The sequence below is a fragment of the Acinonyx jubatus genome, chromosome B2 (assembly GCF_027475565.1).
Source record: "Acinonyx jubatus isolate Ajub_Pintada_27869175 chromosome B2, VMU_Ajub_asm_v1.0, whole genome shotgun sequence".
In the NCBI taxonomy this organism is placed as follows: domain Eukaryota; kingdom Metazoa; phylum Chordata; class Mammalia; order Carnivora; family Felidae; genus Acinonyx; species Acinonyx jubatus.
This window is the reverse complement of record NC_069385.1, coordinates 7,645,372-7,659,024: the sequence shown is the minus strand read 5'-3', so window position 1 is coordinate 7,659,024 and position 13,653 is coordinate 7,645,372. Positions and strand designations below refer to the sequence as shown.

General features: G+C 39.7%; 1 protein-coding gene across 10 annotated transcripts in view; it reads left to right on the top strand.

The window, feature by feature from the left end:
* The window catches only part of MAP3K4 (mitogen-activated protein kinase kinase kinase 4), a 110,612-nt gene that overhangs the window by 48,387 nt on the left and 48,572 nt on the right, over positions 1 to 13,653 (top strand). For all 10 annotated transcript variants that reach the window (XR_003419204.2, XR_003419205.2, XM_027056492.2 and 7 more), the window contains exon 3: positions 2,406 to 3,766. Coding sequence is in view for 8 of the 10 variants with exons in the window: in XM_027056492.2 (XP_026912293.1) it covers positions 2,406 to 3,766 (1,361 nt within the window). In the remaining 2 variants the exon portion in view is untranslated. The remainder of the gene's footprint in view (positions 1 to 2,405; positions 3,767 to 13,653) is intronic.

The following is a 13,653-nucleotide window of genomic DNA, read 5'->3' as shown; positions in this document are numbered from 1 at the left end:
TATATACTGATGACTTTCAAATCGGTATCTTTGGATTTCTTACCTGAACTCAAGACCCGTATTACTCACCTACAGATATCTCCAACCAACATGGCTATCCAGTAGGCACCTCCAACTTAGTGTAGTAAAAAGTTACTCAGTATCTTTTTCTCTAGTCTTAAACAGTGTGCTATGATGTTCATAGTAACATAGTATAAATTCATATCTTGAAAAATACAAGTAGTGGAGTTAAATTTGGAAGCACTTGTTAGCTTTGCTTTCAAGTAACCATTGTTCTCCCGAGTAGAGATGGATGTATGCGTGTGCTATGTCGGTAAAGACATGGAAAACACAGTTAAAACATCACAGAGGAGAGAAAGCCCTGGACTGGGCAAATTTTTTATGAATGAGCATTGATAGGCTTTTGTAGCTAGAAACAAAATTATGAAGAAGTTTCTTCAATGGACTGCATAACAAGTTTTAAGACATTTAGAAGTAAAGTAGATTAAAACCAGAGTTAAAAGTTATATCGCTTAAAAAATAGTAGTAACTTAAAAAATAATAGTTTTTATATTAAAATATAGCAAAAATCCATATAGACAGATAAAATCTTTTTTGATGGACCATAAAGGAAATTAAATATAATGTAAATATTGCACTTAGGAATATTTGTTTTAAAATTCTTATTTTAAAACTATTCTCATTTGAATTGATTAGAAGGTAAATTGGTTTTAAACTAATTTTCTTTAGTGAATTGATTTTGGGGTCTATTAGTTTGTAACCCGTATAAATATGCCATATTTCACCCAGTCTAAAGACATACTATAATATGTGTTAAGGAAAAAAATGCTTACAATTGATGATGCAATGTGTTTTCATACTTAGAATTTTTATTTTCTATTTACTGAAAGAACCCTTTTATACTTCCTGATATTTAGACACAGGTTTTAAAAAAGCTATTTATTCTTCTTATGTATATGTTATATATACATATATACATGTTATATGTTATATATGTTATTTATATATATATAAAAGAGAAAATGTAAGTGAAAGCTATTAGTTTGTTCCTAAAACTTATTCATATCATTATTAATTATGAAACATATTTTCATTTCAGAGATGTTAAAATAGAGAATGTGTATCGTAGATTCAACGAAACGAAGTATATCCTGGGTGTGGAGGGGAGACTGGGCTGGAGATTTAGGTTTGGGCATTTCGATCTCTGAAGTGGCTGTGAAGGAGCTCTCCGAGGGAGGGAAAAGCAAGACAGGAGGCAGAAGAGTGGAACTCTGAGAAACGTTAGCATTTTCTGATGCAAGTTGCAAGGAGGGGGTTTGAAAAGGAGTGACTTGGGAAGTAGGAAAGAACCCAGAGACTGTTGTGTCTACAAAGCGACAGAGTGGAGGGATTTCGGCAAGGTAGCGGCAGAAATGCCAAACAGGACATTTCAGAGCTTGGGAATTAAATTAATGGAACTTTCTACAGTTGTTTGACAAAAAAGTGTGTGTTTACTTTCTTTGCATTAGTTTTGAATTACTTTATATGCCGGTACAGGTAAGTGATGCTGAATTAATCTATATCTTTTCACTTTTGCTAATGCTAAATTCAAAATGTTATCGTTCATTTGTTTGTGGGAAAGAAGAAACCAAGGAGGAGAATAACACTTTTGCCTATTGTTTGTCTTTCGTTTTTTATGAAAATAATCTGAAAGTGCCTAAAGATTCTTTGTTCAATCTACTTCATTTTACAAATGAGAAAAGTGACCCGGAAAACTTATGTGATTTGCTCTGAGTTAATACATTTAGTTTACGGCAAAGGGGAGAATTGGATGTGTTTTCTGTCTCGTTTTGTTTTTTAAGTTTATTTATTTTGATAGTGCGCACATGAGTGGGGGAGGGGCAGAGAGGAGAGACAGAATCCCAAGCAGGCTCCACGCCATCGGCCCAGAGCCCGATGCGGGACTTGAACCCACGAACTGTGAGATCATGACCTGAGCTGAGATCAAGAGTCAGAGGCTTAACCAGCTACGCCACCCAGGCGGCCCTGGATGTGTTTTCTAAACCATGTTTCTGTCAGATCTGCTGTGCTGTGTCTCTTGTAAGGTGAAGGCTTAACTTCTGACGATTTCTCTCCCTGTATAACTGCACTCTTGGCACAGAGGTACACAGCTTGTTCTAGGCTACCACCGGAGACTCTTAGAGACTATAGCAAGTATAATAAAGCAGGGAAGATGGATAAATTCTTTTTAGAGGTTTAGAAATGCATATATTCTGAATCTTTTAATTTTCAGCAAATGGCTATGATTTTGTCTCCGGTAACAGCCTGAAAAAGAAGTATATGTGAGTATCAGTTTTATTGAAGATGCCGAGAGTAGCTTCACGTTTTAGAGTAACATAATGTTCTGTTTGTTTGTTTTTAAATAGAAAAAATGAATGCACCAAACCAGCCTCCACACAAAGACACTGGAAAAACTGTGGAGAATGTGGAAGAATACAGCTATAAGCAGGAGAAAAAGATCCGAGCAGCTCTTAGGACAACAGAGCGCGACCATAAGAAAAATGTGCAGTGCTCGTTCATGTTGGACTCGGTGGGTGGGTCTTTGCCCAAAAAATCAATTCCAGATGTGGATCTTAATAAGCCTTACCTCAGTCTTGGCTGCAGCAATGCTAAGCTTCCGGTATCCGTGCCCATGCCTATAGCCAGAACTGCACGCCAGACTTCTAGGACTGATTGTCCGGCAGATCGCTTGAAGTTTTTTGAGACTTTACGACTTCTGCTAAAGCTTACCTCAGTCTCAAAGAAGAAGGACAGGGAGCAAAGAGGACAGGAAAATACGTCTGCTCTCTGGTTTAACCGATCTAACGAACTCATCTGGTTAGAGCTACAAGCCTGGCATGCAGGACGGACCATTAATGACCAGGACCTCTTTTTGTACACAGCCCGTCAAGCCATCCCAGATATTATCAACGAAATCCTTACTTTCAAAGTGAATTATGGGAGCTTTGCCTTTGTTCGAAATGGAGCTAGTTTTAATGGTACTTCAGTAGAAGGGCAGCGCAGAGCCCCTCATGGAACAAAGATTGTGGGTTACTCAACATATCATGAGCATCTCCAACGCCAGAGGGTGTCCTTCGAGCAGGTGAAACGGATAATGGAGCTGCTGGAGTACATAGAAGCACTTTATCCATCGTTGCAGGCTCTTCAAAAGGACTACGAAAAATATGCTGCGAAAGACTTCCAAGACAGGGTGCAGGCGCTCTGTTTGTGGTTAAACATCACAAAAGACCTAAATCAGAAGTTAAGGATTATGGGCACTGTTTTGGGCATCAAGAATTTATCAGACATTGGCTGGCCAGTGTTTGAAATCCCTTCTCCTCGATCATCCAAAGGCAATGAGCCGGAAGATGAGGGTGATGACACAGAAGGGGAGTTGAAAGGGCTGGAGAGTAGTGCGGACGAGAGCGAAGAAGAGCTCTCTGGTCCAAGGGCCCCGGAACCCACACAGCCCACTGACCGCCGTTTCAGCATCCATTCTCAGGACTGCGTGTCTAAGAAGCTTGAGCGGCTTGAGTCTGAGGATGATTCTGTTGGCTGGGGAGCCCCAGACTGCAGCACGGAAGCAGGCTTTAGTAGACACTGTCTGACTTCTATTTATAGGCCATTTGTAGACAAAGCGCTGAAGCAAATGGGGTTAAGAAAGTTAATTTTAAGACTTCACAAGCTGATGGACGGTTCCTTGCAAAGGGCACGTATAGCACTGGTAAAGAGTGACCATCCAGTGGAGGTAGGTTTCTGGTAGGCATTAGTCTGTTCTTGTCCTTAGTTCCATTATTACAAGGTGTTGTGTTGATTGTTGGTACTTTCATAGGCTCGATATTTTAAGTGTAAGTGGTAGTTACTGTAATTTGCAGATTTAAACATTTCTCTCAAGTACTGAAATAAATGGGGAAATGGATCTATGAAAACTGTATGAAATTCAGTGAATTAAGTAGAAGGTGGTGTGTGGAGGGAAAAAAAATCCAGCCATATAAATATAGGATGGAGAAGGACAGGCTAGGTATAAATAAAGAGGGAAGAAAGCCACAATCATGGGTGACCACAAGCTGAATATGAGTCAGTAAAAAAGTCAACATGATGCTGAAATATTTTTAAATGAATATGGCATCCAAGGTCATGGATATAGTTCTTTCTGTATTCCTGGCAAATAGCTTACTCCCTTTTGAGTAGTGTGTCCTGTTTGGCCGCTGTATTTTAATTTTTTTTTTGTTATTATGTTTCTTTCTTTTTGAGAGGCAGAGACAGAGCGCGAGTGGGGGAGGGGCAGAGAGAGGGGGAGACAGAATGTGAAGCAGGCTCCGGGCTCTGAGCTGTCAGCACAGAGCCCGACACGGGGCTCGAACTCACGAACTGTAACACCATGACCTGAGCCGAAGTCGGATGCTCAACTGACTGAGCCACCCAGGCGCCCCATTGGCCACTGTATTTTATTTAAAGAGATGTGAGTTGTGGAGAAATGTAAGAATGATCAAAGGAAAAAAGAGTTCACTTCTGTGTTTGGCAAAGCTAGTGATTAGCGCAGATGATGGAGGTTCAAGGGAAGTCTTCATTATTATCAAGTCTGCGGTTTGATATGTGAAGATTTCTGGGAAAGGAATATGCCTCCTAGAAAAAGGGGTTGGAAAACAGTACAAATTTCATTTTGATAGCTTGAGGTCTCAAATTCTTCACTGTTGAGGGTGTTAAAGCTAGAAAGTAGCACGTTGTTGGATACTGTTCTTCAGAGCAAAAGAGTAATTTTTCTCTGTGGCGAGTTTGCGTGTTCATTTGGCTAAAAGCAGAAACACTCAGATCTTTGAGATCCCTTACACCTGTGTTAGGTTGCGATTCTAAATTTTAGTAGCTACGTACATATGTATGTATGCACCTTTTATTTTTATTCTTAAAATTTTTTTTAACTTTTTGTTTTATTTGCTTTTGAGAGAGAGAGAGAGAGAGAGACAGAGTGTGAGCAGGGGAAGGGCAGAGAGAGAGGGAGACCCAGAATCCAAAGCAGGCTCCAGGCTCTGAGCTGTCAGCACAGAGCCTGACGTAGGGCTCAAACCCACAAACCGCGAGATCAAGACCTGAGCTGAAGTCGGATGCTAAACTGACTTAGCCACCCAGGCCACCCCTATTTTTATTTTTTAAACTTCAGTTTACACAATCTGGCTTGCTTTGGAGTGAGAGGTGATAAAACAGCATTTTTTTAATAATCGGAAACAGTGGACGAGAGCCTCAGTTTGTAAGATTTTTACTGTTTGTGAACTAGATCATGAACTTCTAGGAGAAGGGGTAAGACATTAACATAATATAGCGAGATGTTTGCAAAAGGAATCAGTACTTTGTAGCCACAAGAAGTTAGTTTACTTTGATTATTGTTTTAATTAGATGTCTTAAAAGTGCATTTGTTATGAGATTTTCTTTGGACAGTATTTTAACTCTGATTTTTTTATGTACGTCTTTTAATTAGGGCAAATGACTTTTTTCCCTTTGAGCTCCTGAATCACTGTTTTGTATGATTTCATTATAGTGCAGGTTTCAAAATCAGTAGAACCAAACTAAATACGGAATAAGGATTTGCCAGATACTTCAGATGGTGAATGGCTGACTTTGGTCTAGGTTTTTGGCTGGAGTGGGTCAGTTCCAGTGAGGACACATGTGGGCAAGACAGGGTCGATGATTAACTTCTATTGTGAAGCACTATTTTTGAAGTGATATGAATGGAGCGGCTCTGGCAGCATTACCTCACCTCTAATTCAGTGGATCTCACAGGAGAGGGGGGCTCATGGTAAGGGCCCCGGGACGCATGTGGGGGCTTCATACGACTGCTTTAAACTCCCCCCTCCCCCCAGATTGTCTCCCTCTCCCTTGGGGATCCTCCGTGGCAGTGAACTGTCGATGCTAACAGTAGAGCTTTGCGTCCCTTAGATGTGTTGGAACAAGAAAGAGGCTGAGAATGGGTGATGAGTGCACTACATTTTGTATTAGAACTCAAGCTGAGTACAGATGGGTTCCCATCACAGTTGCCTTCCTTCGGTTTGACCAGTGGAGATGTAACTGAGAAGGTTATCCTTGTTAGGGAAAAGAGGAGACGTACAGATTCAGAGCTCATAAAGCGTGGGAGTTAAAGGCTGCTTATTAGAATTTTTTGGATAGTGTTTGCTTTTCACAACAAAAATGGAGTACAGAAGCCCCTGTTGTTTCAGGTTTTGTGTCATAAAATGTGTTTGTCAAAGAACGAAAGAGTAACCGAGAGCTGAAGTAGAAATTCTTCTGTATTAGAGATCAGTCCAAACTAATGAAAGATGAGGCCCCAGAATTATAATTAACTCCGTGGGAAAGGAAGACTTCTTTTTATTTCCATTTGAGGAACATCATTTCTGTAAGGGGAGGTGTGTATGTATACGCATGACTATATATAGACTTACCTTCTTGGTTCGTTTTAGACTTTGACTAAGTATTTTGGAGGAAGAGCTGCAGTTTTGAAATCAAGTGACTGGATTCCATTCCTTGGTGTGGGTCTTTCTCACCACATGACTTTGTAAATAACTTAATCTTTCGGACCCTTAGCCTTTGCGTCTGTAAAATGGCTATAATATTACTTCACTACCTACCTCACAGGGTTGTTGTGAGGCTTAAAAAGGTATTTGTATACATAGTAAAATGCTATAGAAGCCGAATATGAACTATTAATTTTTATAAGTTTTGTTAACTTTTTTTTCTCTTTAGAAGCTAACTGTAAGTCAATATGGGCTAGACTGTTCTGTATTTTTATTTTTAAAGTGTATTTAACCTTTTTATCTCTGCAATCTCTGCCAAATACTCAGACATTTTAAAGGTACATTTTAAGCAGTGTATAGCCTTTAGGTTTAAAGACGATTTTATTTTCATTCTTAATTGTTAGAAACATCTTGACCATCTGGTGCCACACATTGTACCCAACACATATCTTCTACTTTGCACTGTATTTATGGCTTATGTGATAATAGTAATGAATATAGTCGAAGGATTTTGTGGAAAGGAGGAAATATACTCGTGATATTTTATTTTTCTTGACTATGTCTTTGTATTTTTATTCTTCATGATTAAGTTACTTAAAATTAGTGTTTATGAATAACGTGATCTTATGTTTAATTTCCTTTGGCTTATCAACATGCTTTACGAAGCAGTTTTTCTCTAAAATTTTATTATCATATTTCAAAATCTTTAAATGTAAAGACTTGTAATCTTCAGTTGATTCTAGACTTCTGGAAAACTCGTAAAGATAGTACAGAGTTTTCATTTATGTTCTTTATCCTGCTTCCTCTGATGCTGACATCTTACTTAACTCTGCTATATTTGTCGAAATTAATTCATTAACTTTGGTATAAAATACTGTTAACTAACTGCAGACATTATTTGGGTTTCTATTTTTCTACTAATGTCCCCTTTCCGTTCCAGGATCCGGTCAAGGACACCACATTGCATTTAGTCGCATCTTCTTAGTCTCCTGTGATCTGTGGTAGCTGCTCAGTCTTCCCTTGTTTCTCACGATCTGGGTGGCTTGCAGCATGTCCCTGAATTTGGGTCTGTCTGATGTTTTCTCAAGAGTAGACTGGGTTCTCAGGCTTGGGCATGAATGCCACTCTTACGGCATCATAATATCACGGTCATGTTAACCTGGATCACCCCGTGAAGTGTCCGACAGGCTCCTCCACAAGTTAGCGGCTTTCCCTTTCCATGCTGCATTCTTTGAGGTGAATCACTGAACGGAACCCGCATTTAAGGGGAGGGGAGTTCCTGTAGGAATCTCCACCTCCAGGAGGAGGGAATATTTACATGTATTATTTGGAGTTCTTCTGTTTGAAAGATTTACCTCTTCTCTCCCATTTATTTATGTCTCTGTGTGGAGTCATAGATTTTTATCTTTTTCTTGGGTTGCAATCTAATAATATTGTTCTTTATTTCCTTGCTCAGATTGTTGCTGCTTTAGCCATCGGGAATCTTTCAATTGGCTTCTGGGTCCTTTTGACATGCCTGCATCTTTTTTTGTATGGTTTTGCTTTTTGAGCAGTTTCTTATTTTAAAGCATCATCCTTTATTTTTCCTGTTGCTGTCCTGAAGTCAGCCGTTTACCCGAGGAGCTCTGGTTCCTTTTACTGGAGTATGGTATTTAGAAATGAAGATCTGGGCCCTGGATGTTACTGTCAGGTGTCATTCTTCCATGCCCTTCAGTGATAGCGTTAGAAAATATAGGTATGTCTTTCAGCCCACGTGTATGCACAGATCTGCAATTCCTTCTCTATCGATTGATCGATCGATCAGTCTATCTGCTTACCTACCTGTCTGTCTGTCTGTCCGTTAAAAATAAACATGAGTTCCGGTTGATGTCTGCGGTCTAATCCAGCACCACAAGTTTCATCCAGCCTCCCTCCTCTGCTCACTGGCAGTGGGAAACCTGGCTCCCGTGACTGCAGTTCATTGGCATATTCGTGCAGCTGGAGTGTACATGCAACGTGGTTTCGGAAGCACTGACCGGGGCCCCTGTGAGGAATAAATTGGCCAGCTAGAGTACAGCATTTAGGTACAGTTTGTTTTGTCTTTAGTCTCAGAGTGTCACAACAGAATTTACCAGTTAGTTAGTTAGGTTACCAGTTTCCTCCAGCTTCTTCAGTGAGGTTATAGCATACATTTGCAACATAGCTAGATTTATTTATTTGTTCGTTTGTTTATTTTTGAGAGAAAGAGACAGAGCATGAGTGGGAGAGGGGCAGAGAGAGAGGGAGACACAGAATTGGAAGCAGGCTCCCGGCTCTGAGTCCGATGTGGGGCTTGAACTCACAGATCATGAGATCATGACCTGAGTGGAAGCCGGTCGCTTAACCAACTGAGCCACCCCTGGCGCCCCAAGCTAGATTCACTTAATCTCAGGCTGCCTTCCGTCCGGGGATTCCCCAGTGTCCTAGTTGATTTTTTCAAGTTTACCTACCATAAAGTTTACTTTTTGTGTTGTATAGATCTGTGAGTTTTGTGCATTTTTTAAAATGTCAAATGCCCATAAAATATTGGAGCCATAGATTGTGATATGGTTATTCTCTGTTCCTTCCTTTTTGTTTTACCATCTGAAATTTATACCTTTTCAGAAGAAGAGAAAGATAAAATGAAAATTTTTACTTTAGTGTATGAAAAAATTTAGTTGCCTGACTCATTGCATGTTACCATGCATATTACCTCAAATCCTAAGGAGGAGTTTTGGTTACTTTATAAATTAACTCTCTTTTGAGTTGGAAATGGTGATGTATTTATCGTAAGTTTAGTGGCCAAACAAATATTGTTTGCCTTATGATCCGAGAATATATATAATTATGCTAACTTTTCCTATAAGCACAAGCAGCCCTGGAGAGGTTGCCTTTTGTATTCAGAGCGGACGAAGCCTGTAGAAGCTGGGACATGTAGCAACAACAGCTACTCGTTTTCAAGTCTTGCCTTGTGCCAGGCACAACAACCCAAGGAAGGGGTGGTGTTCATTCCATATTTCACAAATAAGGGGAGTAGGTAACTTGCTCCAAATCACAGGAGCTGTTGATTGTCAGAGGGCTTTACAACTGTGCCCGTGGTGTCCAGACCTGGCTGCACATCACTGTTACACAGGGAGCTTTTGAAAATACACGTACTCGTGGCCTTTTGGGTTATAGGGCAAATCAGAATCTCTTGGGGTAGGACATGAGCATCGACATCTTTACCCTCCGACTTGCTTCACACGGAGCGGGACCAGCGCAGTGCGCTTCGGGCTAAGCCTGTGGGAGACACTAAGTAGGCTACGGTATTCCCCTACCCCCGCCTTCCAGATCGGTGTTCATTAATACAGTTATCGTAGTTAATTTTTCATTTGCTTCAGTCATCACCTGTCTGATTGCATTAGTAAAGTTACACGAACTTTTTTTTATTACTTATTTTTTATTTTATTTTTTTGATGTTTATTTATTTTTGAGAGAGAGAGAGAGACAGAGTGTGAGCAGGGGAGGGGCAGAGAGAGAGGGAGACACAGAATCCGAAGCGGACTCCAGGCTCTGAGCCGTCAGCACAGAGCCCGATGTGGGGCTGGAACCCACGGACCGTGAGATCGTGACCTGAGCCGAAGATGCTCCACTGACAGAGCCACCCAGGCACCCCCTTTGTTAAAAAATTTTTTTAATGATGAACTTTTTAATTGAGTAAGTGGCAAGCCAATGAACACATACTGCTCACTTGCCTATAAGTTTTCTGTTTTCTTAAAAGAAGCATACTCACTTGAGGGAAGATAGATATTTGTTCTGCGTTATTTTTGACTGCGGTGAGCCAACTGAGTGAAACCGGATGTAAGATGAAAAAGATCAAAGGAGAGAACTCATCAGCTTGCAGTGGAGAACTGGATCCCGTGATGACAACGCAGCAGCAGCAGCAAGGCTAGTAGCTGCCATTAACGGAGTACTTGCTATATATGGAGGCGGGTTGGTCAAGTAACTTGGTGTAGGTGAACGCATGCAGTTCAGACTCTGCTGTTCAAGGGTCAGCTGTATTTTGATCTGCTCCTTCGTTTTGTAAGACGATGTGCCTTCTTTTGTTTTACTTCTATATTGAGTGTATATACAAAGAGATGAAGTTGCTGCTTATCCTGCTCAGAGTACTAAATCCTTTGGTTTGGATCTTGTAGACTTTTTTTTTTGTGCTTATATAAATGTATGTCTTTGTTCTGTGATACAGGTAATTTTTAACAGGTTTTTATTTAAATCGCAGTTAGTTAACATATGGCCTGATACGAGCTCCAGGTGCACAATATAGTGACTCAGCACTTCCATAAACACCCCGTGCTCATCACCAGTGCGCTTCTTTTTTTTTTTTCTTTTAATGATAATGCTGTATTTATTCTGTGACTGATGGGTTGTCCCCCCTGCCCCCATGTTGGTATAGTTAGCTGTGCTTCAGTTCCATTTAACAACTACATGGTATTCCATCATATGAATGTACCATAGCCTGTTTAACCATTTTACTCTCTTGTTTAAATCCCACCCTCTTCCTCTGGCACCCATCCACCTGTTCCCTGTGTCTCCCAGGACAGTTTTGTTTTGCTTTGTTTTTAGATCCCACATATGAGTGAGATCATACAGTGTTGGTCTTTGTGTGACTTACTTCACTCAGGAAAATGTCTTCAGGGTTCACCCTTGTTGTCACAAATGGCAGGATTTCCTTCTTTTTTTGTGACTGAATGATAATTCCATTTTGCGTATATATAAAATCTCACACTTCCTTTATCCATTCACCCACTGATGGACACTTAGGTTGTGTCCATATCTTGGCTATTGTACATAGTGCAGCAGTGAACAGACTGGGGGCAGATTCCTCTTCGTGTTAGTGTTTTCATTCTCTTTGGATAAATACACAGAAGTGAAATTTGCAGATCAGATGGTGGTAGGTCTATTTTTAATTTTTTGAGGAACATCCGTATACTGTTTTCCATGGTGGCTGCATCAATTTACATCCCCACCGACAGTGCACAAGCCTTCCCTTTCCTCCACATCCTCGCCAACACTTGTTACTTCTTATCCTTTTGGTAATAGCCATTCAGTAAGTGTGAGGTGATATCTTATTGTGGTTTTGTTTTGCGTTTCCCTGATGATTATAACCACGTCACTCTTAAGGGACACTTAACTTTTAATAGTGCAGTCAAGAGTATTGTGTACATTCCCCTTTATAAACTTACTTCATTGTTCTTGTAAGAATGATTAATTGAAATGGAATTGTGAGCTCACTGTGCATGCACATTTAAATCTTTGATAGACACTGCCAACTTGCCCTTCAAAATGGCTTTATTCATGGTTACCTGACAGTGGAGGAGAAATCCCATTAGTCCTCAGTTTTGCAACCATGATCAGTAAAAACTGTAATTTCCTTTTAGTCTTTCATTTTCCTCACTTTTAGTGACATTGAGCCTGTTGTCAAGTTTATAGGCCACATATATGTCATCTTTGAATTTTCTTTTTCCTCATTTTATTCATTTTCTATTTTTATTATTATAATCTTGATCTGTTGGAGTTATTTATATTTTATGGATATTATTCATTTTTTATTATGGCTATACATCTTTTTTTCAAACTGTCTTTTAACTTGTTTATGATGTTTTTCCCTACACAGAAACTTAAAATTTTTATTATAGCCTTCATCACCTTATTTTGTGTGTAGTCCAAGTTTATAAAACATTCTGTATTTTTTCCTAATTGTTTTTGCATAGTTCAGGAAAATTTTGTTAAGAAAAATACTAAACCCATGTAAAACTAGACAGAATAATACCATGAATACCTTTGAATCTGTATCCCAGCACAGTGGTTATTAACTCCTGGCCAGTACCTACTGCCACTCCACACTTCCTCCATCATTTTGAAGAAAAGCTCAGGGATCATCATATTTTATACATTTCTCTGAAGGAAGAGGGCCTGTTCTAGAAATATACCGCAGTCCCATTGTCACACCTAAAAGGTAGCATTAACTCCTGTGATCATCAAAGATCAAGTTAATGTTCATATTTTGATTGTGTCATAGTTATCTTGGTTTTCTTTGAAAACCATTTAACAATTTAAATCATCAGTTTTCGAATATCCATCACACAAGGTAACAGTTCGTTATATTTCTTAAGTGTAAGTCCCCCTCCTTTTTTTTTGCCATATGTTTATTGAACAACCTGGGCCTTTTACCCCGTGGAGTCTCCCACAGTCTGAATTTTGGCAAATGGACCTACAGGTGTCCTATTATGTGTTTCCTTTTTCTCTTTGTTCTGTGTAAAGTGACTGTAAGGTCTAGTGGCTTGATCAGATTCAGGATTTCTTGATTGATTGGTTGATTAATGGCATTAGTACTACTTCATCGGGACACACAGAATGTATGACTGTCTCTCTGAGACGTTCCCATCCTTAGGGAACAGCCCTTTGGGGATATGCCCTCAAATTACTGTGTTTTAAAGATGTTTGAATAATTCTTCATGGTTATGCCACCAACTGGACATGTGTTTAGATTCTCTTCTTTTTTTGGCTATCTATTTAAAATAACAGCTGTATTGAGACAGAGTTCACATACCATGATATTTACCATTTTGAAGTGTTGAGTTCAGGGGTTTTTACTGTATTCAGGGCCGTGTAATCATCAGCGCCACGTAACCTGGGAACATCTTCAGCATCCCCGCGCGAGGCCCGCGACCAGTTAGCTGCCACCTCCAGTCTTTCCACCCGCCACCTGCAGCCCTGAGCAACCCCTTACCTGTTTTCTGTCTCTTTATATTTGCCTATTCTGGCCATTTCCTGTAAATGGAATCCTCTAGTGGTCTCTCAGGATTGGCTTTTTTCATGCCACCCACATTGTGGTTGTATCAATGCACCATTCGTCTGTGTGGCTGAATAATACCCACTGAAATGTGGGTGTCCCACATTTTCTTCACCCACTCAGAGATCTCTTATGTGTATTTTTTATTTTTAGGTTTTGCTTTTTAACCTTAATTTTGCAAGAGTTATGAGAAATGCTTTGTTTTAAGAGAAAAATCTGTGGAATAATATATTTTCAAGGAAATCTGATTTCTCTGATAAAGGTATTACGCTTTAAGATTATGTTTTATTCTTCCATTTTCTA